General features: G+C 42.7%; 1 protein-coding gene across 3 annotated transcripts in view; it reads right to left on the bottom strand.

Moving 5' to 3' along the window:
• The window catches only part of LOC147018854 (protein transport protein Sec31A-like), a 197,475-nt gene that overhangs the window by 161,100 nt on the left and 12,754 nt on the right, over positions 1–23,621 (bottom strand). For all 3 annotated transcript variants that reach the window (XM_085898953.1, XM_085898951.1, XM_085898952.1), the window contains exons 2-5: positions 21,496–21,590; positions 9,798–9,921; positions 8,349–8,541; positions 841–936 (exon numbers count right to left, since the gene is read on the bottom strand). In XM_085898953.1, the coding sequence (XP_085755079.1) occupies positions 841–936; positions 8,349–8,541; positions 9,798–9,921; positions 21,496–21,574 (492 nt within the window). In that variant the 5' untranslated portion in view covers positions 21,575–21,590. The remainder of the gene's footprint in view (positions 1–840; positions 937–8,348; positions 8,542–9,797; positions 9,922–21,495; positions 21,591–23,621) is intronic.

Raw genomic sequence — 23,621 nt, 5'->3', positions numbered from 1 at the left:
CTTTTAACCATATCAAACCACAACCCAGTTCCCCATCCGACTCAAAGTGCCCCATACCCCTCCTCAATTACACACCTCAAACTGTGTGCCACACCTTTAGACACCTCACCACCCCTGTGCCCCACTGCTTGCCCACTGCAGGTTGGCCAACAAACTCTAACTCATGCAGTCGTAATGTTTTTTCAACAGAGATCAATTTGAATATCAATGCCAATAGCAATGAATGCCTATATCAGTGTCATGAATGCCAACAAAGCAATATTGTTTGGCCATATTGAAAAGTCTACAGTAACCTTTGTCTATTAAGTATGCTGTGCACATTTCATGTCCGTTATATAGAATGGCATAAATTCTACCATACACGACAGCAGCAATTTATATTCCACCATACACGACAAAACTTTTAAGGTAAGGAAACGCTTCATAAGTTATGCACTTCGATAATAACCACTTTGGTACTGTTAATAATCATTTCAGTACAAAACTGTTGTCTTTATTTAATGATACAACAACAGGATAACATAACAATGACAAAAGGAGGAAACCTTTAACAACCCAAAAGCAAAGAGTAAGTGGTGTCATAAAATGCACACATGCACCTACAATCACAACAATGGGCAAGCAGGAATGAAAGGTCAAGAGAGGTTGTGGTTTTTTTTAACCAAATCCAAATCCATTGTTAGACACAGCACACGCACGCACGCACGCCTCATACTCACCCATTGCATCTAACACAATGATGTAGATCACAAAAGAAAAGAGCAGAAGAAACAGTAGTTATTCCACCAAACACGACATTGGCAGTTTCTAAATTCATAACTACTTTAGAGTTGCTCTCACTTGTGATTGAGCACCAGGTGTCATCGGAGTGGCAAAGTTATTCAGATCCCAAATGTAGATCTCAGAATCATTGGCTCCTGATGCCAAGAGATTGTTCTGCAATGGAAAACACAACAATCAGAACTGAGAGTTTACAAAACAATAATTGATCAATAAATGTTTTATAACCAATGCGATTGATAAGTGAAACTGTCCTACATTGACTGTGGTGGACCACTTTCTCCAAAAGTTGTGGGTGACCGTCTGTTTTAATGATTATTAGAGTTACGTGACTTTTGTTAACAGGTGTACATGGGATACACATATCCACCGAGTTAAAGGCTTCATTTTGAAAGCTCCATTAGCCATCTCTTCTCGTGATGCAGTCAGTTCTCCATAAAAGGGCTGATGTCTTGTGGAATGGTTAATGAAATTGGCCATTACATAGATAGATTTGGTTACTTTCAAAACGGGTTGGTGAAGGAGAGAGAGAGAGAGATATCATCCAAAAAAATCTCGAGAATATTAAAATGGCAAAAGATCAGGACAACATGAAAACTTGCACTCCACAGAAGTTGAAGAATGCATATATCCACCACCATCACATTTTTGAGGAGGGTGTGTGCACAGTCCAGCTGTTCGCACAATGAGGCTTCTCTCAATGTTTTGAAACAAATTCTTTCAGATTTGACTTGCAGTATTTACTATGCAGCAAAATACTTGTTTATAAGATTTTAATGCCAAAAATGTCCCTTACATGACCGTTCATGTGCACAAACCACCAGAGTCGCACAAAAAACAATAATGGCACTCACTAGAGCACATACCTCCCACAGGCTGCACAATTTTCGCTTTGTATCCCACTGATAGGCCTGATCTACTGACATGAATTAAAATTTAATCGGCTTATTCTCGTAATCTAAACCAACTCATCAACAAAGTTTTGTCATAATCCACCCACAACTCTTTGAAATATCATATATGTATAGTTTTTGGCCCCATCACTCATTGGTGAAGAACTACTTCAACAAATTTTAAAATTCTCATATCCGGATTTGGATCTTCACCAAAATTTAATTAATCCGTCCTTGTCAACCACCCAAGCTGTCCACCAAGTTTTGTCTGAATCTGTCGACAACTTCTGTTAGATATCATGCAATGCATCCTTTTTTGGCCCTCTCAATGGTGAAGAATCACATTTTAAAAAATACTATCCGGATCTGGATCTTCACCAAAATCGAATAATTTTGTCCTCATCACACACTAAACCTGTCCACCAAATTTCTTCTGAATCCGTCCACAACTTTTTGAGATATCCTGCTCACAGACAAACAAACAGACGAAGGTGAAAACAACCTCAATCCACCTTCGGAGGTGGAGGTAACAGGAGAGTTCACAGAACACCTTACTTCATGCGTTGTTCAGGTATATAATTAAATTTAAATAAAATAAAGATTTAAAAGGTTGTATAAAAAAAATTCCAGAAGTTTCGTGCCCTTGATGCAGTCTTACACACCACCTTCTTTCACATGAAGAAGTACTGCTAAATGGAAGGGTTTTGAAAGTGCTAAAAAGGTGATTTGTGTTCTACATCGTTCAAGTATATAATTCAATTGAAATAAAGACGAGAGGTTGTATAAAAAAAAATTCAGAAGTTTATCATTGCAGATGCCAATGTCTTATACACCACCTTATTTAACATGTTGTTTGTGTCCTTTATGACATTGCAAAAAACGGTAAGTTACCTGTTTGGAATGATTGTCAATCTTCTTTTACTGCCAGACAGGCAGAAAGAGTAAAGAAATTATCTCATACTTCACTGTTGCGTGTACGATCAGGACAAATTGAGAGCCAAAGTACCACTAAACTACAGGTTTGTTTTCCAATTCATGTTCCGATTAGTTTTCAAAATATCACATTCAATTGAAATACAGTTGCTCCTGGATCATAAACTCCTTCCTCTTCTTCTTCTTCTTCTTCTTCTTCTTGTGCATGGCAGCTTGGCTGCCGGGTAGATATTATTTTGTTGGGGCATGACGATGCCACTGATGCTGTACCCCTATACCAGTACACTGGTACTCATTTCGCTGACCGTGGAAGGATGACAGGCTGAGTCAACCCCAACTGATGTGAATTCAGCGGCCAACGGGGCTCGAACTCAGGACCCTAAGATCCCAAGCCAGCCACCTTAACCACTAAGCCAACACCAGACGATGATCATAAGCTTACATTTGTAGACAGAATCACAGAAAGACAGAAATGAACCAATTGCTACACCCCACTTTTCACTTTGTGTGCATGCGGTAAAAAGGATTTCCAAATGACTAACTTCCGCTTCTTGATCCCGATGCTGCAGACAAATGCTTATTGTTGCCATTTCTGGGTGAAAATGGTTTAACAAAAAAAAAAAAGAGTTTCACATTTTCTAAAGTTTCCACCACCAGTTCGACATATACATTACAGACATGACAGAAGTAAATAGACACCTGAAATATATTCATTTCATCTGTATAATGCAGTTTTACTCAGTGATTTGTACAAATATTCGACTATTTATTTGCAGAAACGAGTTCCTGGGTCTCGTATGACAATTAACTATACCTCTTCAAAGAGATTGAATTGTTGGCCAATAAGGTGGAGTCAGCCAGTCAAGAGTTTCCTTTGAACCGATTGCAGCGAACTGGCAAACACGGTGGTTTTTCAGTGATGGTGTGGGGAGCAATCTGGAGCACTGGTCGGTCAGAGCTTGTGGAGTGTGTTGGCAACATCAACACTACGACACCCATTTCTATCCTTGAGGATGGACATCTCCCTTAGTCTAGGCTCTGGGGGGGGGGGGAGTTCGTGTCCATTACTCTTCTACGGCGCTACCTTGCATTTTCTTGTTCTATATACTAAGACCTTCAATAAAAGTCTGGGTAACACTTCCAGGCCAAGTACGTTTTCTCTACAGCCCGGCCAAACATTTACGGTTACGCCCGTAGTTTTCGAAATTGACGATATCGGAGTTCCTGGGAAAATATCATTATCTGGCACACACAAATGGTTTATTTTGCTCTGGTTTGATTTTTGGAGTGCAATTAACTAATTTCTATTGCGATTTGTTACCCTAAATGCATTACAATAACAAGAAATTGCTATATTTTAGCCAATTTTTTCAATGGAATCACATTCGGGTTGAAACATACCTCAATTTCCAAACAGTGCTATTACCTAACTATCGTTTCAAATGGACCCAATGAGAATCAAAACAACCTTGCAAATGTTTGATACACAAACAATTTAGATGTAAACGGGAGGAATTTATCTACAACAGTTTATTTTCAGAGGAGTCATAGTTTTGGTCCAATAAGCGATTTGACGATTTTGATATTTCCTTCACTGAATCACAATATTTACGAGCAATAGAATGATTTCTCACTGTATATAACCTTTTTGCGTTTTGATGAGAGTTCCTGCCAGCTCTTTACAGCCTTACAGGATGCGACATCACCAGCAAAGTTGGTACCAAGAAGGCTGCACTAAAGGCAGATCCCAAGAGATTCCTCAAGCATTTCGCCACATCCCCATTCCTATCGGCTGCCGTAGCTCGCAATGCTGAACGATATCTGGTGAAAGTGCTGAGAAGAGGAAGCGACGCTGACGATTTCGTCACCCTCAGAGCAGAGATATTTCACTGCAGCAAAAACAGCTCTCTGTACAACCTACCACTGACTCGCCAGGGCCTACATCCTCACATTCAGCGTGGGTTTTATTCTGCTTATACCATCATGCATGCCCTGGAGAACCATTTGGATCATGAAACAGAGTCTCTGAAGCCTGAAGATTATGGATACGTGTATGATCAGGGTCATCTCATGCCAGCAAGTTCTTGGAAAAATCTTGATTTCCGCTGGTCTGTCTCCTGTACTTGTCAAAAGTGCGCCAAATCAACATGTTCATGCCGGATGTCTGGGGTTAAGTGTGGGAAGTTCTGTCGCTGTAAGAAAACCTCACCCAATGCCTGCAAAAATCCCATTGCTTGTTAAGATAGGCTAATTTGCAGCATAAAAGCACTGCTTGAGATTGATGAGAATTATAATTCCCATTTATATGAAGAAATTAGTCTACCATTTATGGCTTTACAATTTTAGTAACTACCGGGTACGATTCGTTATCACTCAGTAAAATTAATTTGTTGAAATTGCTGAAAATTGAAATTCCCCATTTTGTTTGAAATGGAATTATTCAGTAAATTATGGTTATTACCTGTTTATCACTACTCCTTTTATCAAATTGTAATTTGTAGTACTGATTAGGCGATGATAGAAATGTCTTCCTTTCTTGCTCTCTTGTGAGAACTATGTTTGCATATGATACCAAGTTTTGTCATTACATTGACTTGCATCTAATCATCAGAGTTCAATATATGTGAAGACCACAAGGGGAAAACCAGAGATGTCAGGATAAGTCAATTTTGAAGAAACTGAAAAACAAAGTTTCAAGACTTTGGTGGACTGTTTAATAACTGTCATACAGATTTCTTTTCCAGTAAAAGGAAGAGTGATCATTGGCCGATCAAATTAAGCATGTAACATTTGCCAAGCTTCTGTGTTATTTAATTTAAGAGCAAAGAACGAATCAATGTTGCAAACTGACATCACTGGTTATTCCCTTGTTTAATAATTGCCATGCAATTTTAACCCAGGATGTGTAGCAAATTCATGCTTGTTGGTTATTAGCATACATTACATGACTTTGGTGATCACAGATTTTTTTTTTCAACATTAAACGGTCATTGTTTTTTTGTTTGATCGGTGTTCAATGCCATACTCAAGGGTATTTCGCTTATATGATGACGGATTCTCCATTTTTTACTCCGTACTACTTAATATGATGGAAAACCGGGAGGAAACCAAGGATAAACCACCCCCGCGATAGCCGAAGTCACCTCATGTGACTCCCTCATATACCTAAGCAGGTTGATTGGGCAGTGGGTACATCGAATGAGGATGGGTACTCAGACGCGCTAACCATTAAGCCACGGCATGGGTCCCATAAAAGTCACAATAAAGGTTTGACCAGGCTTGAACCACGATATGCACCAACTACGGAGCCCATGATATAACCAAATAGGCCATTGTAGTGCTCAGAGTTTATGCTGTGAAAGTTTTACAACCTTTCATTTTTTAGTTTCTCAACTCTGAATATTATGGTGGAACAGTTAACATGAATGAAAGGGAGATAACCAGGAGTAAAATACTGACAACTCTGGGTTTCTACTTGTTCAGCTTTGACAACACTTGTTTTTTCATTGCACGGCTAAACTTTATACCATATAACTTATGTGACACCCCTGGTTATTTGTTAAAGTAATATTGTGAGAGGAAACCTTATGTTGCCAACTATTGGCAGGTGCAATAACCCTGAAATTTCGAAAAAGTGACATCTCTGGTTTTCTCCTTGTGGTCTTCATGTATATTGTTACGAATTTGGAATTCGATTGCACACAACATACAGGTTCCCTAAGTCAGCTATGTCGATAATTGCATGTTCCCGAGATAGCTCACCTTTCATTGTTTTAATGTTCAGAAATCGATACGATGCGCTGTGGATCGATTTAATAGTTAGGGAACGAACAATGGAGACATCCCTCCCCCTCTTCTGGGAAGAGCAAGAAGAACCCTGCCGTCCCGTGACTCATGATGTCAACAACTTTCTCCCACCCATGGCTGAGCGGCGGATGGAGCACAAGGGCATGAGTCATGAGTCACGCCGGGAGCGGGGGAAGGGCGGGAGAAGGATAAGAGGAGATATTTTCTTTTGTTCGGGGGCAGAGTTGGAGGAGAGAGTTGAGGGGAGTCGTTCAGCAGACCTTCGGGTCCTGTTTGGCTTGGGTTTGGGTTGAGGCCTTCGGAAGCTTTTTGCTTCGGCTGGCTCAGTGAGCTTCGGCTGAGGACTGGCTCGGGAAGAGGCTTTTTGGAGGCTTTTTGCTTTGATGGTTCCGTGAGCTTTGGCTTCTGCTTGGCTCGGGAATGCTTTTTGCTTGAAGCTGCCCTGTTTGGAAGAAAGTTAAGCCGGTCGCTCGGCTCGAGCTGCGAGTGGTGGCTTCTTCTTCTTGGTTCGTGGAGCTCTTTGTTCTCCATTTTGGTTCCCGGCTTGGTGCGGCTCATCAACCTCTTCGTGGAGGTGGTTCCTCGGGGAAGCGACGCATCGACCCCTATGGTATTTGACACAGCAATTGGTAATTTTCGCTCTTGCCGATTCCAATGTGCCCACAGATGAGCGAGAAACGATGGCAAAACTGTTGCATCAGACACCGAGACTACCTCATGATCAACTCAGCTCAGGAAAGCCAAAATTTCTGGCCGTAGATGAGAATGAGAGTAGTGACCTGTGTCTCAGCAGTTTCATAGATGACGACTCGTGGCGGTTATTCAATCTTCTTGAACTATATGATGTACTAGATGGAGAATGGATGTGTGAGCCTGCAAGCACATGGCCAGAAAGTGATTGTTCCCAAAAATTTGCAAACTATGTGCACAATGTTCACGTAGTTAACGACCTTGCAGAGCGTGGAATTATGTTGATTTCGGATTTTATAGACAAAACGAGGGATGAACAGCAAAGGCAAGCTTTGCTTCAAGTGGTTGAGTGGCACAGGCAGAATTATTCTGGATACATGAAATCCACTCTTCAGAAAATGTCGATAACTATATGAAGCGAAGTGTGAACATTGATGTTTTTGAACTATGGAAATTTTAATTTGAAATGTCGCTACAGCCATGTATGCCATGCCATGCCATGGCCAATATTATTGATTATCGAGGCTGATAGGCACACATACATGAATTCATATTAGAACATTCATTATGGCATTAGTATACGAGTAATTCTTGCATATACTGTACATGTTAAATAAATACATGTTTGACCTTCGAATATTTAATTGTTATTTTCTGATATCAATGAGGGCGAGAATATTCAAAATTCTTCTTCAGACTTGCAAGAACTACTTCTTAACGCGAGAGCATGACCCCCGCAGACGTCTCTGTGACAGATATACTGCATTTTAGAGCATAAAAACGAATTCAGCACACCCAAAAACCTATAACTAGACATATTAGAACCCACATCGGAGGGAACAACTTTCCAGTGGCCAAAATCGCCAAAAAAAATTTGGATTTTTCCGCCATATTGGATGACTAATGTCTAGTCCCCGACTGCTAGCAGACATTGCAATCATAATCATCTACAAACATACACATCAAGTAACATTAACGTATTTTAGCAGGTGTAGGAGTCGATTTGTGTCAAAACGCGAAAAAAGACCGCCATTTTGGAAAAAATGGCCGCCGGCAGCTATTTTTGGGAGGAAAATTCTAAAAATCGGCGAGTGGGGTTTTTATCCATATTGGAAAGCTACAGCGGGTAGCCAACTTGACTAGCGCAAAAAAGTTGCAACATGAAACACCCTAATGTCCAACCAAATCCCTCCACGAGCCTTCATAGATATATATATATATATATATACTTTTTATGCCAGTAACCTGGAAAGGATTGATATCCAGAGCACGGACGGGACCCGTATGTCGCACGCTCTGACCAAGCTCAGCCTCCACATCCCCGGCCAAGATACGTGCTGCATCATACAAGACGATCAAACCACCATCACCACCACCAATGAGTGTACCTGGACCTCCGCTACCCAGGCCATGACTGCTCCAGAGAAGCTTGTGATACCTAGGATAGTTGGAGGCCAGCAGGTTAAGATGAGAGGATTTAAAGAAAGGGTTAGAGGAAGCATTAGTTTAGATTTTCTGACAGACTAATTGCGCACGAGGTAACAAAGAATATATAACAACGATGAACAAATAAACTTCTTGATGACAAACAGCAAACATATGCAGTCCGAAGCAAGCACATAATGCAAAGTAAAACCAAAACAAATAAAACTAGACAGCTTATCGAACACATTACCCCCACGCTGTCTCGAGAAACAAGGACATGGGTGGGGTCTATGAGCGGCAAATGTGATTGATTGTGATGACGTAAAATGTCGTAATATTTTGGCCAATTACTGCTAAACGAAAGGATTTTGAAAGTGCCACAAAGGCGATTTGTGTTCTTCAGTGTTCAATACTGTTGGACTCTGACATTCACAGGGGATACGTTCCTGAAAAATGCCGCGAACGTCGAATCCGTGAATGTCAGGACATTTTTTCAATGGAAAAAGGGGAATAAGTTCCCAGCAGTTCATGATTCATAAAGGAAAAAAATATATATTTCAAAAATCCAGTGAAAAATCACGAATATGCCCGCAAAAAACAGTGAATCACAGGGCTGTGAATGAAGAAGTAGGTCACATTTTATGAACCGCGAATACGTGAAGCATAAGGTGCGAATGTAAAAGCAGGTCAAATTTTAAGAACTGCAAATACACAAGGTCCCCAAATCGTGGAACCGCAAATGTTGGGGTCCGACAGGATATAATTAAATTGAAATCAAATAAAGATTTTAAAGGCCATAGGAAAAACAAATTCTGGAAGTTTGTCACCATTGATGCAGTCTTTTTAACCACCTTATTTAACACATTCAATTCGTTCTTCGTATCTGTTTTTGTTTTTTGTGACTTCCTTAAAAACGGTAAGTTTCCTGTTTGGAATTATTTTCAATTTGTTTGACTGACTGACAGGCTGACAGAGTAAAAACAACATCTCACTCCCCTGTGCATGCACGATCGGGCCAAATTCAGTAAAAAAAAAGTACTGCAAAAAGGCAGGTTTGTATTCTGATTCATGGTCCAATTCGTGTTAAAAATATAACATTCAATTGATATCAAGTTCTTCTCGGCAAGCATAAACAGACATTTGTAGACAGAAGGACAGACAGATAGACAGAAATGACCCGAGTGCTTAACCCCGCTTTTCGCTTCGTGTGCGTGGGGCAAGTACATGCGAGGAAAAATGTATTTGCCCCAAGCCGTGACAAATTCTCACCTGTTCGCAGTCTTAATCGAGCCTTGTAGCTTCATATCAAATCCAGGATCACTAAGGTCCAGCTCGAAGATCTCCAGAGCGGCATTGGTGCTGAATGTAGCATCAAGCTGCTGAGCTGAAGTACCTGTATGTAGAAGAACTCGATTAATATGTCTGCAAATATCACATCACCGACATTCTTGCCTGCAATGCTGAGGTGTTTAAAAGATGGTGGCTAAAACCAACCAATGCTAAAAAGGAAATTGAACAAGTATTCACAACTGCCAGAGCATCCGCTTTTGCATCTCTGAACACAATTCATGTTTAAATCAGAAGTAAATAAATCGTTACTTTAACTTCACTTGCTATGTTAAAATGCACTGCCTCAGCAAACAGAATGATTTAGTGTAACGTGACATCCAAGTGTACATTCAAAAATGTGAGTTAAAATAAATAAATGAATAAATACATAGAAAAACCAGACGCCAAATTAAAAAGAAATGAGAGCAGAGTCTATGGCAAACCATCACAAATCCCCATGCTTCCCACCTAAAACAAAGTTGAAAGATGGCAAAACATTCCACCAGAAATGACCCAATATCAAGTTTTGATTTTAAAAATAAATCTTCTGTTTTGTCCAAGCACCTGGTGGGGGCTTAGTGGTTTGGGTGGTGGCTTGGGATCCTAGGGTCCCGAGTTCAAGCCCCATTTCCAGCTGAATTAAACACCAGGGGGTTGACTCAGCCTGTCATCCTTCCTAGGTGCGCGAAATGAGTACCAGTGTAGCAGCCAAAAAAGGCTGCACACGAAGGGAAGGGGTATCAACGGATTGATTAAATCTGGTATTGGTGTGGTGCAGGCATAATGGGCCGAATGTCCTCCTTCTGCACCTTAATCCCTTGTAAAGGTGACCTAATCCCCCACCCCCTGGGCATGAACCAGGGGTCGAATAAATTTACGTTTCATGCGTCTCCGAATGTTGATGGCATATACAAAGTTTCATTTTAAAAGGTTTTAAAATAGGCCAAAATTGCATTTTTGGTATTTGATATTTTGACCCCGCCCTAGCGGACCAGCGTCAGGGCCAATAATGACACTGCTCTCAGACCTTTCAAAATTCAAAATTTGTTGACAAAGCATAGATGCGTTCAGGACTTTCTCAAATTGCACCATATCTTAGCTCAGCCCATACAAGGGTCGTTTTCACGTTTGGTGTCGGGTACAACACATAAAATCTACAGAGAGGAATACTGGTGGAAGTCAAGGCAGGACTCAAATCCCCTCAAATCCCCCCCCCCTCAAATTATTTTATGGAAATCCCCCCAAACAAGTAGTCCTTGAGCTGAGATGGAAATTGGTACCATCTTGAGGGACCAGAAAAAAGTGATATGACTGATTGAAGACACAAATGTAGATAACAAAACAGCATGATGGACTTTTCAGTAGAGTAGCTCAAGTTAATTACGTCCAATTTTCTGTTTTAGACCATTAATCGCTCGGACGGTGCTTTTGCGGACAAGATTTAAGGGTGTGTGGTCCATTTGTGCCACCTATCCTTATTCTTCTACATCATATCTCGTATTCCCACATACCATTGGAAAGCGGACTTAATTTCCTATCCATTGGGATATAATATGTGACTATAGGTTAAATGATAAGCATTTTATAGGCTATAACATGCTTCGTTAATAATCGCACAAGGCAAATTTGAGAGCAAAAACGGTCATTAAAAGTATACTGTTCATAATTCATAACATTCTAGTACATGGATATAGCCAATGTTACTTCTTCTATATAGAGCGATATCTTGATATTATTTCAGGACGTCTGGCAGCTTTCTGGGATAATAATTATTGGACAAGTTATAGCGTTTTTCATGTTAAAACTCCTTGTGTAAAGAGAGCTTTTGTGCAGCAACTCTTAGGCCATAATATCTGGCCTTTAGCCGAGCATCGAGGGAAGGAAATTGGGTTCTACATTTGGCTGCTATCCGAAGTATCATTCCTTGGTGCTTTGCATATGACAGGCTGAACTATGCCAAGGTCTACCAGTCTATTACTGCCAAATGACCAGGCTCTCTGAGACACACCCAGAGGTTCATCAGCACATGCTAGAAGGAGGTTTCTCAGTACAATTAGGTGCAACCAATACATTTGGTAGACTTCCTGTTGACCAATCCATTGAAGAAACAGTCAACAAGGACACAGACAGCCAGAGGCACAAAGGGATTCAGCTTGAAGTCTGCTGCTGTTAGCAGGTACTAGGTCACAGCAGAATATAGAAGTACCTGTCGTAAACAAATGAGGCTGATGATAGATGACAGCTGCAGCAAAAGAATGGTTCACACAGATTTGTCAGCTTTCAAGAATGCGCAAGGATGAGACTGATGTTGAAAGTTTGGTTTATCTGATGGAAGACACCTGGACAAACCCAGTCAGTCAAAATCCTTCAGAGCTGTTAAGCATCTCAACTGGTGCTAGTGTGTCCCCAGAAGTTGCCAATGATCTTTTGACTGCTCACAAGAATGGGGATGCAGCATATACATATTATCAAATACAGCGTATTGAAAGACGAGAAAAACAATTCTTTGACAGATTGCTAAAGATGCAGTTGAAGACATTTGATAATGCCCACAAAAGGATCAGCAGAAAACTACCTAACAAGGAGCAAGTCCTCAAAAGTGATAATAAACTGTTTGGACAGATGATACTCATAGCTTCCAGCAGAAAGTTGAACATGAATGATGTACTGAAACAGCCCTTAGGCCCCCTTCCTTCGTCCTTGGCCAACTTTGATGGTACTATGAAGAAAACCAACAAAGCAGCCCTTCCCAGAAAGCTTGAAAGTAAAGTCTCTGATGTGGAAAACATCCAACACCCCTCAGCGTGTATCATTGATGGCATGAGTATTGTACAGAAGCTGAAAGGGGAGAATCTCACTTTTGATGAAGTGGCTGATATGCTTCTTTCAGCTGTGCTGAATACATCAGCAAGTAGCAACAGGGTTCATGTAGTATTCGACATCTACAAACAGATATCTATAAAAGATGCAGAAAGGGCCCTGAGGTCGATTGATGGAGGTATCTGCTTCACAAACATAGCACCCGGTCACCGAATACACCAATGGAGGCGTCTTCTGTCTTGTGACATCGACAAGACGAAGCTGATCAAATTCGTCACAGTGCAATGGGGAACAGAGCCCTACAGAATAAGACTTAAAGACAAGGTCCTTTATGTCACATGTGAGGATATCAGCACCAAGATCACCCGTGAGGCTGCAGTTGAAGTTGACGAGCTCCGTTCATCTCGCGAGGAAGCAGACACACGCTTGCTACAACACTGTAAGCATGCATCGTCAAGTTTCCATTCTGTGATGGTAGCTTCAGCAGACACAGACGTCATGATGCGATATGTGGCTTTTCATGATGACAGACTGTAATCTGTTCATCCGATGTGGATCATCAACCGGCACCAGACTATTGACATAACAAAAGTTGCTAGTGCTCTCAGCAGAAACATCTTTAAAGCTTTATTGGGATTGCATTCCTACACAGGCTGCGACACAGTAAGCGCTTTCAGTGGCCATGGAAAGGTGACAGGACTCAAACTCTTCATCAACAATCCAAGGTTTCAGACAGCTTTCGGTGACTTTGGGAAAGACTGGACATTACAGGATGATCTCTTCCATGTGCTTGAAGAATTCACTTGCAAGCTGTACATGTCTCAAACTGAAATCACAGAAGTTAACGAAATGCGGTTTCAGTTGTTCCGTGCTAAGAATGGTGATATCCAGTCAGGACAACTACCTCCTTGTCAGGATTGTTTGAAACTTCATGCTACCAGAGCATGTTACCAAGCAGCCATTTGGCACCAGTCTTGAAGTAACTCCACATGTACCCAGTCCACTTGACTGTAATGGATGATGATGATAGACTTGCCATTGAGTGGATGTCTGGTGCCCCAGCTCCTGATGTTGTTCTGGAATTTTTATCCTGCAAGTGTAAATGGGAGTGTAGGCTGCCATCATGCACATGCATGGTCAATGGCCTAAGCTGCACAGCTGCTTGTGTTCTCCAGGGGTGTGCGAACATGAAGGTCCAATATGAAGTAGGATGGCAGCGTGGATCATGAGGATGATGACGACAGTGATGTTGACAATTGATACTCAATAATGCATATCTCTAAAATTGTCATTGCCTGTTTCTGTTTCATGATTATGTCGAAGAATAGCTATTTTCTTTATTCAACACTGTGGGATTAAAGATAACTCTGTGGCACATTCTGTTCAAAATTGTTCAAGAACTTCACAACATATACATTTTCTTTTGCTATTGAATTGAACATGTAGCATCTTTGAAACTATGTCAGATTAATTAATAAAACTTAGTATCCTTTTAATTTTGCAGTTTGGAAATAAAATGCATGATTTGTGATATGGATGTGATTTAAATTTCCTTTCAAATAAAGTGCATTACATTTGAGTAATGACACCAACAAATCATAAACGTGGTAAAATTAGCGCATTTTGTGGATATACCCCTGCTGCACATAAAGCTGTGTAAAATGCTTGAGCTACTCTTACTCAGATGTCCATCATGCATTTTTGTGTTGCAGATAAATCAACCTAACAGAAAATCACAACAAACCTTGGTCCCTCAAGATGGTACCAATTGGCCAGAAATGGCCTTCTAGCTCATGGACTAAAGGCATAAAGCCACTCTAAGTAAGGGGCTAAGGGAAGGTCAGATAAAGATAAGGATAAAGAAAACAAAATTTAAAAAAAAAAGAGAAAAATAAAAAACATCCAAGACAATGGAAGTAGCAGAAGTCAGGTGAAATGCGATGTAACCTCAAAGATGTAAGAAGTAGGCATTGACATTCCTTTTAAAGCTGGGTAGATCATGGGATAATGGGAAGCCCGTTACAGGTTGCAAATTCCAAAGCGAGACAGCACAAAGTCTAAAACTATCTACATAGCCTTTTGTTCTGCACTTTGTCAATGCTCAGAGAAAGTGGAGATGCGTGCAAGGCATCGTCGATATCATGCAGTATCATAATAAAACCCTCAAGCCAAAAAAGCAAAAGTCTGTTTCCAGTTTAAAGCCACAAAAATTTTTTTTAGGCCAGATATATAATCTTCTCTCACAAAGGTATTGTCGTGTCCAGTGGGTTTGCCCTACTTGACAGATGGACAAGCAGGTCTCTTGGAGGTTTACAGACAAGATTCTCAGATATTATGGTGCATGCAGGAAGGAAAGGGCGGCAAAGGACGGAGGCAAACAGATTGTACTCGAACCTGTACTGTACTGGAATGGGAGATGCTTAGCAGGCAGACACGAAGCGGAGGAACAGTCGAGCCGGGCTGTGTTGCACGAGTGCGAGCCAGGGCGTACTGTGCCCGCGGCTCTCCTTTATTCCGTACGCGGTACACTCACGAGCCGGCCGACTCCAGTATTACTACGACACCTCAGACGGCGTGCACACCTCATATCCCTCGCCGAACCCCACGGCCACTCCTCCACCATCACGCCCATCATGCATCATCATCATGCCCCTCCCCGCGGGCATGACTACACCACAGAACCCACAACGGATACACCAAAGCCGGCAAATCAAATAAATAATGATTCAATAAACAGAAAATCAACAATTATAATGAAAATAAATCAAGACGTGAGGTCTTGGACAGAATAAAGGTCTTGGACAAACTCCAGGAGTGAGTTTCAGTCGCTTGAAGGTCACCAAGCCACAATGTTACTGCACGGGAAAATGCGCCCAAAATGGTGCGCAGCAATTTTCTCTGGGTGGGCAAAATGGCGCACAGCACTCTCTGCCCGGGCAAACATACAGGAGGTAGTTCGGGCGGTGACACTCAACGCCATGGCTCAGAGACCGCCATGCAGCTTCTTGCATTGACTGTCCTCACAGACGCAGCTGTTTTGCAGAATGGGCCGACTCTTTCCCCCGATGGCTTGACACGAGGCTTTGGAGCTGGTCCCACACAATTCAGCCAAAAGTAATTTGCTAGCGTCTTGCTCAGTCACCGAGCAAATTCAGAGATGCGCTTGGACTTGGACTCAGAATTCAGAGATGCGCTTGGACAAACAAGGGGACAGAAAAAAAACAAAGAAAAGTCCCTCCTTTATTTTGGCACTTAGCTTCAGGTCCAGGAGCGAGTTTCAGTAGCTTGAAGGTCACCAAGCCACAATGTCACTGCACGGGAAAATGCGCCCAAAATGGCGCATAGCCATTTTCTCTGGGCGGGCAAAATGGCGCACAGCACTCTCTGGGCGGACAAACGTACAGGAGGTAGTTCAGGCGGCGACACTCAATTCCACACAATTATGCTGGTCCCATACAATTCAGCCAAACTCATTTGCTAGCGTCTTGCTCAGTCACCGAGCAAATTCACAGCATGACACGAGAATTGTCACTGTATTTTGTTGCGTCCAGACGTAGCCAGCCAGCGAGACCACCTCATTTGATCATGTCCTCCTTCAACTCTGCTCTTCGACCACTGTTATCCTCTTCAGAACACCGATTCTATCTCTATCCTCTCGTCTCCGCCGAACCTTTTGCCTCACTCGCTTGTGTTTCTTCTTTCTAGCCATGTTCCGACCACCGATTCATTCAAAACTATGTCCGCTCGCCACAAAAAAGCACGGCCTTTACTCTCTTCCTGCAATGAGTGGCTTCCCCCGTTCTCTTCCCAGAGATGCGCTCTTCTTCCTCTTACTAACGTCACGCCCATTAATCATCCACCCCAGGGGCGTGGTTCACCAGCTGTCACCCGTGGAGGCGGGCTTTCTGCCTGCTTGAACGTACAACTCGGGAGTTGTTGTTTTATGTACGTGATCCCCTTTATCACCGGTCTTGAAATACAAAAACATAGAAAATGGTCATGGGGTAATTACATACTGGGAGAAATTATCCTTAATCCCTATCTAATTAACACAGCACCACCCCATATGTGGTGACACAATACTTAAGCTCACAGTTTCCCGACTTAATTTACACCGAGATGTCTTCTACATGTCCATGGACCAAGCAACTCAATACGATCCTATCTTTCCTATGAAATTCCTCCATCTACCCCACAAACACAACAGTATGTAAACAACCACTATACGATATTTTCCAGTGTATTAACCATGCTTTTTTATCGGCGGGAAAAAGGTTAAAAGTTGGGGATGCGGTTAATACACAGATATAGAAAGTAATCAGTCTTTATGTTGGTATTCAAAAAGCAATGACGTGTGCTGATAACACTGAACAACAAAATTTATTTACTGGAGATGTGTAAAGTGATTTAGACTAATTTGGGTACGCTGATTTCAAAAATCATAACCGTTTTGCTGTATCACGTCAGGATTTTCAGTAACAGAAATATTCCCATTGCCTAGAAGTCAGGATTTCAATGAAATTTACAAAAATTCATTTATTCATTTATTTCATCATGAATGCTTCAAAATTATAGAAATTACAGAAAAACTCCACTAGAATGTAATTAAAAATGCTTTAGGCATTTGGCTTTGCGTTTGTGCTGCTCTGTGTCAGTTTCACGATGCAGGAACCAGCAGAAATCGCCCATCATGTTCGGGTTGTGCCGCCCTTGGTAACGCGTCTCCATGAGTGAAATCTCTTGGTGGAATCGCTCGCCGTGCTCGTCCGAGACTGCTCCCAAATTGTCAGGGAAGAAGTTCAGGTGCTGGTGTAGGAAATGGATTTTCAGGGACATCCTGGAGCCAAGTTTCCTGAAGGACTCCAGCAGCTGCTGCACTATTTCTTCATAGTTGTCCACGCGCTCGTTCCCCAAGAAGTTGTCCGTCACAGCTTTGAAGCTCCTCCATGCTGCCAGCTCTTTGGGGTTTAGAGTTGTCGGAAAAGTTTCGTCCTTCATAATCTGTCGGATTTGCGGTCCAACAAAGACACCAGCCTTGATCTTGGCTTCCGACAAGGTGTTGCCAAACTTTTCCTTGAGGTATAAAAACCCACGCCCATTCAGATCCATTGCCCGTACAAAACTTTTCATCAAGCCGAGCTTTATGTGGAGTGGTGGAAGGAAAACCTTGGCTGGGTCGACAAAGGCGACATGCTTCACGTTGTGTCGACCAGGTACATGCTCTTTTCGCTCTTCCCAATCTTTCTTCGTCCAGTGATTCTTGTCGTCTCTGCTATCCCAGAGACAAAGGAAGCACATGTATTTCGTGTAGCCTGACTGCAGCCCTAACAACAGCGCCACCACTTTCAAGTCTCCGCAGATGTGCCAGTTGAAGTCATTGTACTTGATGGAATCAAGCAGCTGCCGCATAGTCTCATAGGTCTCTGTCATGCCGAACGCGTGAGCCAGTGGGACTGATGGTTTCTCGTTGCCATTGTGGAGCAAAACAGCCTTCAAGCTGTTCTTCCCGAGTCGATGAAGAGGCGCCAGTCTGCAGGATCGTGATCACACCCAAGTTCTTTCAACAGACCGTTGATGTCACTGCAGAATGTCATCGTGTCTTCCATCTCAAAGAACTCAGCCATGTCTCTGTGACGTGCTCTGAACAAGGATATCTTGGTGTTAGGTTCAAGTAGATTCCACTGCTGCAGCCTTGATCCAAGCAGCTCTGCCTTCGCCTTTGACAGCGAGAGATCTCTTACAAGATCATTTAAGTCTCCCTGGTTCAGAAGGTGTGATTCTTGAGTGTCGGGTTCAAAAGGTTCATCATCACCATCCTCTTCACCACTGCTTACAGCTATGTTCTGATCAGCTGGAGGTGTTGGAACGGGGTTCTCGTCATCATGAGGCACAGGTTTACGAGCAGAGACGCAGTCAGCGTACTTGATGTGACCTTTATTCTTCTTGTTGAAGCCGGCGATGCTTGTGCAGCAGAAATAACAATCATCATGATGATTCTGCGGCTCACGCCATATCATGGGCACCGCAAATGACATGCTCGCGCGCTTGCCCACCAACCACTGAGTCAAGGTTGTGTGACAGCTTGTGCAGCAGATGTGTGGTGCCCAGCTCTGTTCTTGGTCCCCCACCTTACACCCGAAGTAGTGAAAGTAGGCGGCCTTCATTTTCACTGCTGTAGATATACTTCGCTGTTGATCTTTTTTGGTATACCGACCACAGACATAACAGAAGTTGTCAGGATGATTGGTACAGGAACGCCTACTCATCTTTATCTGAAAGAAAGAAATATAACACAAGTTAACAACAATTGTACGAAATAGACATGTTAAAGACATATGTAAATTTCATTGAAATCCTGACTTCTAGGCAATGGAAATATTTCTGTTCCTGAAAATCCTGACGTGATACAGCAAAACGGTTATGATTTTTGAAATCAGCGTACCCAAATTAGTCTTAATCACTTTACACATCTCCAGTAAAAAAAAATTTTTGAATTTTGTTGTTCAGTGTAATGGTAAATGTTCTTCAGAATGGCTGCGTAGATGTCAGTTTTTACGTCACTACAATTTTAATTATCTGTACCTCGGAAACAAATACTAAGTACATTTCCAGTCCTCAAGCACATATCCATTTAAACTCCACAACAAATTTGTTTCCCATGTCCGGATAAAAGTCCCGCCTTCCGCTCCCTATTTTCTTCGAACATTTCTCACTCTGAACAATCATTTCCTCATTCTTCACCAGTCACATCAAAGTCCTCATGTTAAGTCTGAATTTCTTACATATTTCATACTGGTTCTTACAAGAGTTGTAAAATGCGATAATCGCAATCTTCTTTTCACAGATGTGTGATCAACGCTTCACAGGCATGTCCATTTTGATCGTGATGAGACGTTTTATGACCCTTTATGATAAAGGGTCGTAAAACACTCTTATGACCCTTGATGAACAACGTTATTTTGAACACGCAACTCCTGAAAGTACCAGTGCAGGGCGTGTTCAAAGCAAGAGCAAGTCCACCGGTCTTCAAATACTGTATCATCCTTTCTCCCTATCAAGATGTCAAGGCGTTCATTAACCGCAGCCTTCAAACTCTCCACCTGCCGTTCTGCAGGAGAGTTTGGGAACCGGGAAGCTGGGAGGCGATTCGGCCTGGATGAGTCCATCATCCGGCACTGGAGAACAAGCAAGGCAATGATAGAGAAGAGAAGATTTTTGTTTTTTGAAGGTGAAAAATTGGAGTGTGGTTTATACACTGGAAAATACGGTTTCTCATGAAGATGATGTTGTTTACTTGGGCAGAAGCATATCCATCAAAGCATTCATGTTGAATTTTATTTTCCAGTTTGAAAGTGGAATTTGTAGTCTATTAATATAAAAACTGAAGAGGCAATATACATTGAACCCAGCTGGCCTCTCAAAATGCAATCAACATCTTAAAAAATAAAGAAAAAATTTAAAAGGTCACACAACTTGAAAATGTGGGAGTTAATAAATCAGTGTATTGTCTTCATAGATTTAAAATAGTCTTCATCGTGTATGCATCATCATCACTCTATGCAGAGCGTCGGTGCTGCTAAAGCAGTTACGAGGCTGCAATCCTGGTCGGGCCACCACTCCAACTCAAGAAGTCAGGGCAGGAATTTGGAATTTGGCCATGGTGCTGGCAATAGCTCACATGCTCTTCACAAAGGACACTGTGCGATCTTTAACGTCCACCACTAATGTTGGCACACTATTCTTTCTGTAAGAATTAAATTTGCTTGTGATGCAGCACAGGGTGCTCTTTCCCCTCAAGTTGCTTTGCATAATAGGACCCATTCAGTTTGGTCAAGCACAAGGCTACAGTCGGAGAAGAACTATCTGCATCATCTTCAATGCTCCGAGGCTGCTGTTGACTTAACAGTTAATGTGGCTGGCATAGGATATTTGGGTCCTGAGTTTGAGCCCCTGCCATGCCATTAAAATACCAGGTGAGTTGACTCAGCCTGTCGTCCTTCTGAAGATGGCAAAATGAGTACCAGCTGACTGGGAAGAATGAGCCGTTCGAGTGTCCTCGGCGGCCCTATGCATCTGAAGAAATAAAATGAGTGGTTCTTATTCTTATTCTTCTGCAATGTTCCCTGGCTGTGACAAATAATTTTCTTTCTTGACGACTGTGATGGCCACTACTCAGTACAGCACCCTCTGCAAATGAGGATCAATCAAATGCACCTACGCTTTGTCAACGGTCAAGATACACGACAGGAACATGTCACCCTCGTGGGCGCCGCAGGCGAGTCAGAGTCTGTATTCGGGGAATTCACACGTGCCCATACTTGAAAAAAAACTATGAAACTATGAAAAATATATTGCACTTCCGTCCATTGCTCAGTTGTAAATGGCAGCTGTACCTGTGCATTAATGCCACCTGTCAAGGAAGGCTGATGAACTACCACTTGAGACAATGGCATTTTAAAAACAGACAGTTCAGCATGGCAAGTTCGTTCACAAAACTTACAAAACGGCCCTTGTATACATATGGCCACTTAATGAAGACTACAATGTTGCTACTTGTGAGCGCTGCAGTGATTAGCATGATGCTCAAGGTGACAGTCACATTTCTACAATACAGGCATACTTGGCCAGCTTATTATGCAGAGCATATTTCTTTCAACCAAAACTGGTGGCTTACCCCAAATTTGCTGAAGAATAAAGTACATATAATGTGGTACTCAAGTAGGCCAATTGTCACAGAAGAAAGCACTTGTACTTCAGAAGGCATCAGAACAGAAAGCACTGCTAATACGTGGTTAACACACCGCTGCAGAAAACATACCTGCAGCCAAATAAATTGGATGATGTGCTGCAGGACTCCAAGCCTGGTGTGCTGTTCTCTCAATCTCCTTGAGCTTCATTCTGGGGAAGATATCTCTGCAGGCAGAAGTAAAGGAGAAAAATGGAGTGTTGGAAACTTTACAGTAGATGGGACAATCCCTAACTCACACACTTTTGAGCACTCTTTTTCAGCCTGACCTCTTTGGGTTCTCATGCAATTTGGCACAGTTGTAGAGGTCCATAGATAAACATCATAAGCAAAGTTTTAAGTCTCTCAGTCAACTGACTGAAAAATTGTGTTTAGTGCCAGATATATCAAAACATTTCTTCATTTGAACTTTTCAGCCAATTGACTGATATATATATATATATATATATATATATATATATATATATATATATATATATATATATATATATATATATATATATATTGCGGATTCTCGCCGGTTCAGCATGCGGGCGACCGCCTTTAGCAAATTGCGGCCGCGTGCGCCCGCCGAACGAGCAATCCAGTCGCAGCTTTTCGGATCAACGCCGAAACCCAGCTTCGGGTGTTGTTAACCACACCATAAATTAGCCAACTCATCTGTCCGCGCTACAGGGTCGATCGCCGAATTGTCGATGTACCTAATTATTCGCACAGACAGAAATGCCGGGGATTTACACCTCAACGGAGCCTGCACGAAAACGAGCCGCTTTAAGCAGCTCGTTCCGTTTGCGATTGCCGAGCGGTTTTATATCGCCAAGCCCCGTCGGACCAGATGTACGTTTTATCGGCTATTAATCAGCCAGCTACTTATTCCGAACGCAATTATGGCAGTCAATGGCAGGAAAGGACGCAACGAGCAGGTGACATTTCAACAAAGGGGACATTTATTTCAACTGCACATATGCAATGAATGGAGGGATGGGAGACAAGACACGAGCAAAAACCAACAGCCGATATCTATTTATTATGTACATGCACTTACAACAATTCTACTTGGTAGACAAGGCGCCACAGACTTTCATGCAAAAACCCCAGAAAGGAAAAATAGAGAACTGGGCTCGTAAGCCTTTAATGTTCTTCGGAGCTGGGATGACCGAAGGAGCTACGCGAGGCCGTGCAGGTTACCTTTGTCACCCTTGAGGCGACTCGATGGCCTTTTTGTCGGCGACCCTCCGTATGTCTCGGTTGTCAAAGTGGCAGCTGTTGTAACCGCGGCTTGGTTGGTCCAGGGCCTAGCAGCGCGGCCTGGTCAATCGGGCCTGGCCGACGACGCTTCAGAGGAGCGAACGGGCCTTGCTCTTTTCGAGTTGATGCTCTTTAAGAGCCCGCTCACTCCTCAGCGTCGCTCGACCGACTCGGGGCTCGATCGCCCAGACCATTAAGTAGCTGGCTGGCGACTTCTCTCCGGCTGGCGACTTCGCTGCTGACTCCAACGGCCAACAACGACCAACCACTTGGTAACTCGACTGCCTCCACCGACCAACTCTCCACTGCCTCTGATATCTCTATCTCTATCTCTATCTCTCTCTCTCTGCCTGGACTCGACTGGACTCCCTCAACTCTCCTCCCGAACTCAACTGGACTCCACAAACTCCCAACTCAACTCGTCTCCAGAGCTCCACTTGTACTCAACTGGTTTTCAATGAGCGAACGTGGCCTCTTATCCAAGGGGAGGGGTTTTCGCTCCCTCACCTTCGCCCCTTCACCCCCTGTTCCCCTCCTGATCCATTCCTGCCATCAAACGCGGCCGTGTTGAAATCACCCTGCCACAAGCGGACGTGTTTGATATCACCCTGCCACAAGCGGACGTGTTTGATATCACCCTGCCACAAGCGGACGTGTTTGAAATCACCCTGCCACAAGCGGACGTGTTTGCAGTGTGGTTGGCGCTGTGGTGGGGATGGCGTGGTTGTTGAGATGCTGTTGTGATGGTGGAGGTGGCGTGGTTTCAGTGTGGTTGGCGCTGTGGTTCGGGATGGTGTGGTTGTTGAGATGCTGTTGTGGTGGTGGAGAAGGTGGTGAGGAGATGTTGGCGGTTGTGGTGAAGGTGGTGATGAGATGTCGGTTGTGGAGAAGGTGGTGAGGAGATGTTGGCGGTTGTGGCGAAGGTGGTGAGGAGATGTTGTTTAAAATAA

Source organism: Eptatretus burgeri, chromosome 10, assembly GCF_056783735.1.
Source record: "Eptatretus burgeri isolate ZD-2024b chromosome 10, Ebu_testis_v1, whole genome shotgun sequence".
NCBI lineage: Eukaryota > Metazoa > Chordata > Myxini > Myxiniformes > Myxinidae > Eptatretus > Eptatretus burgeri.
Note: the sequence above shows the minus strand (reverse complement) of the source record. Positions and strands in the feature narration are given on the sequence as shown.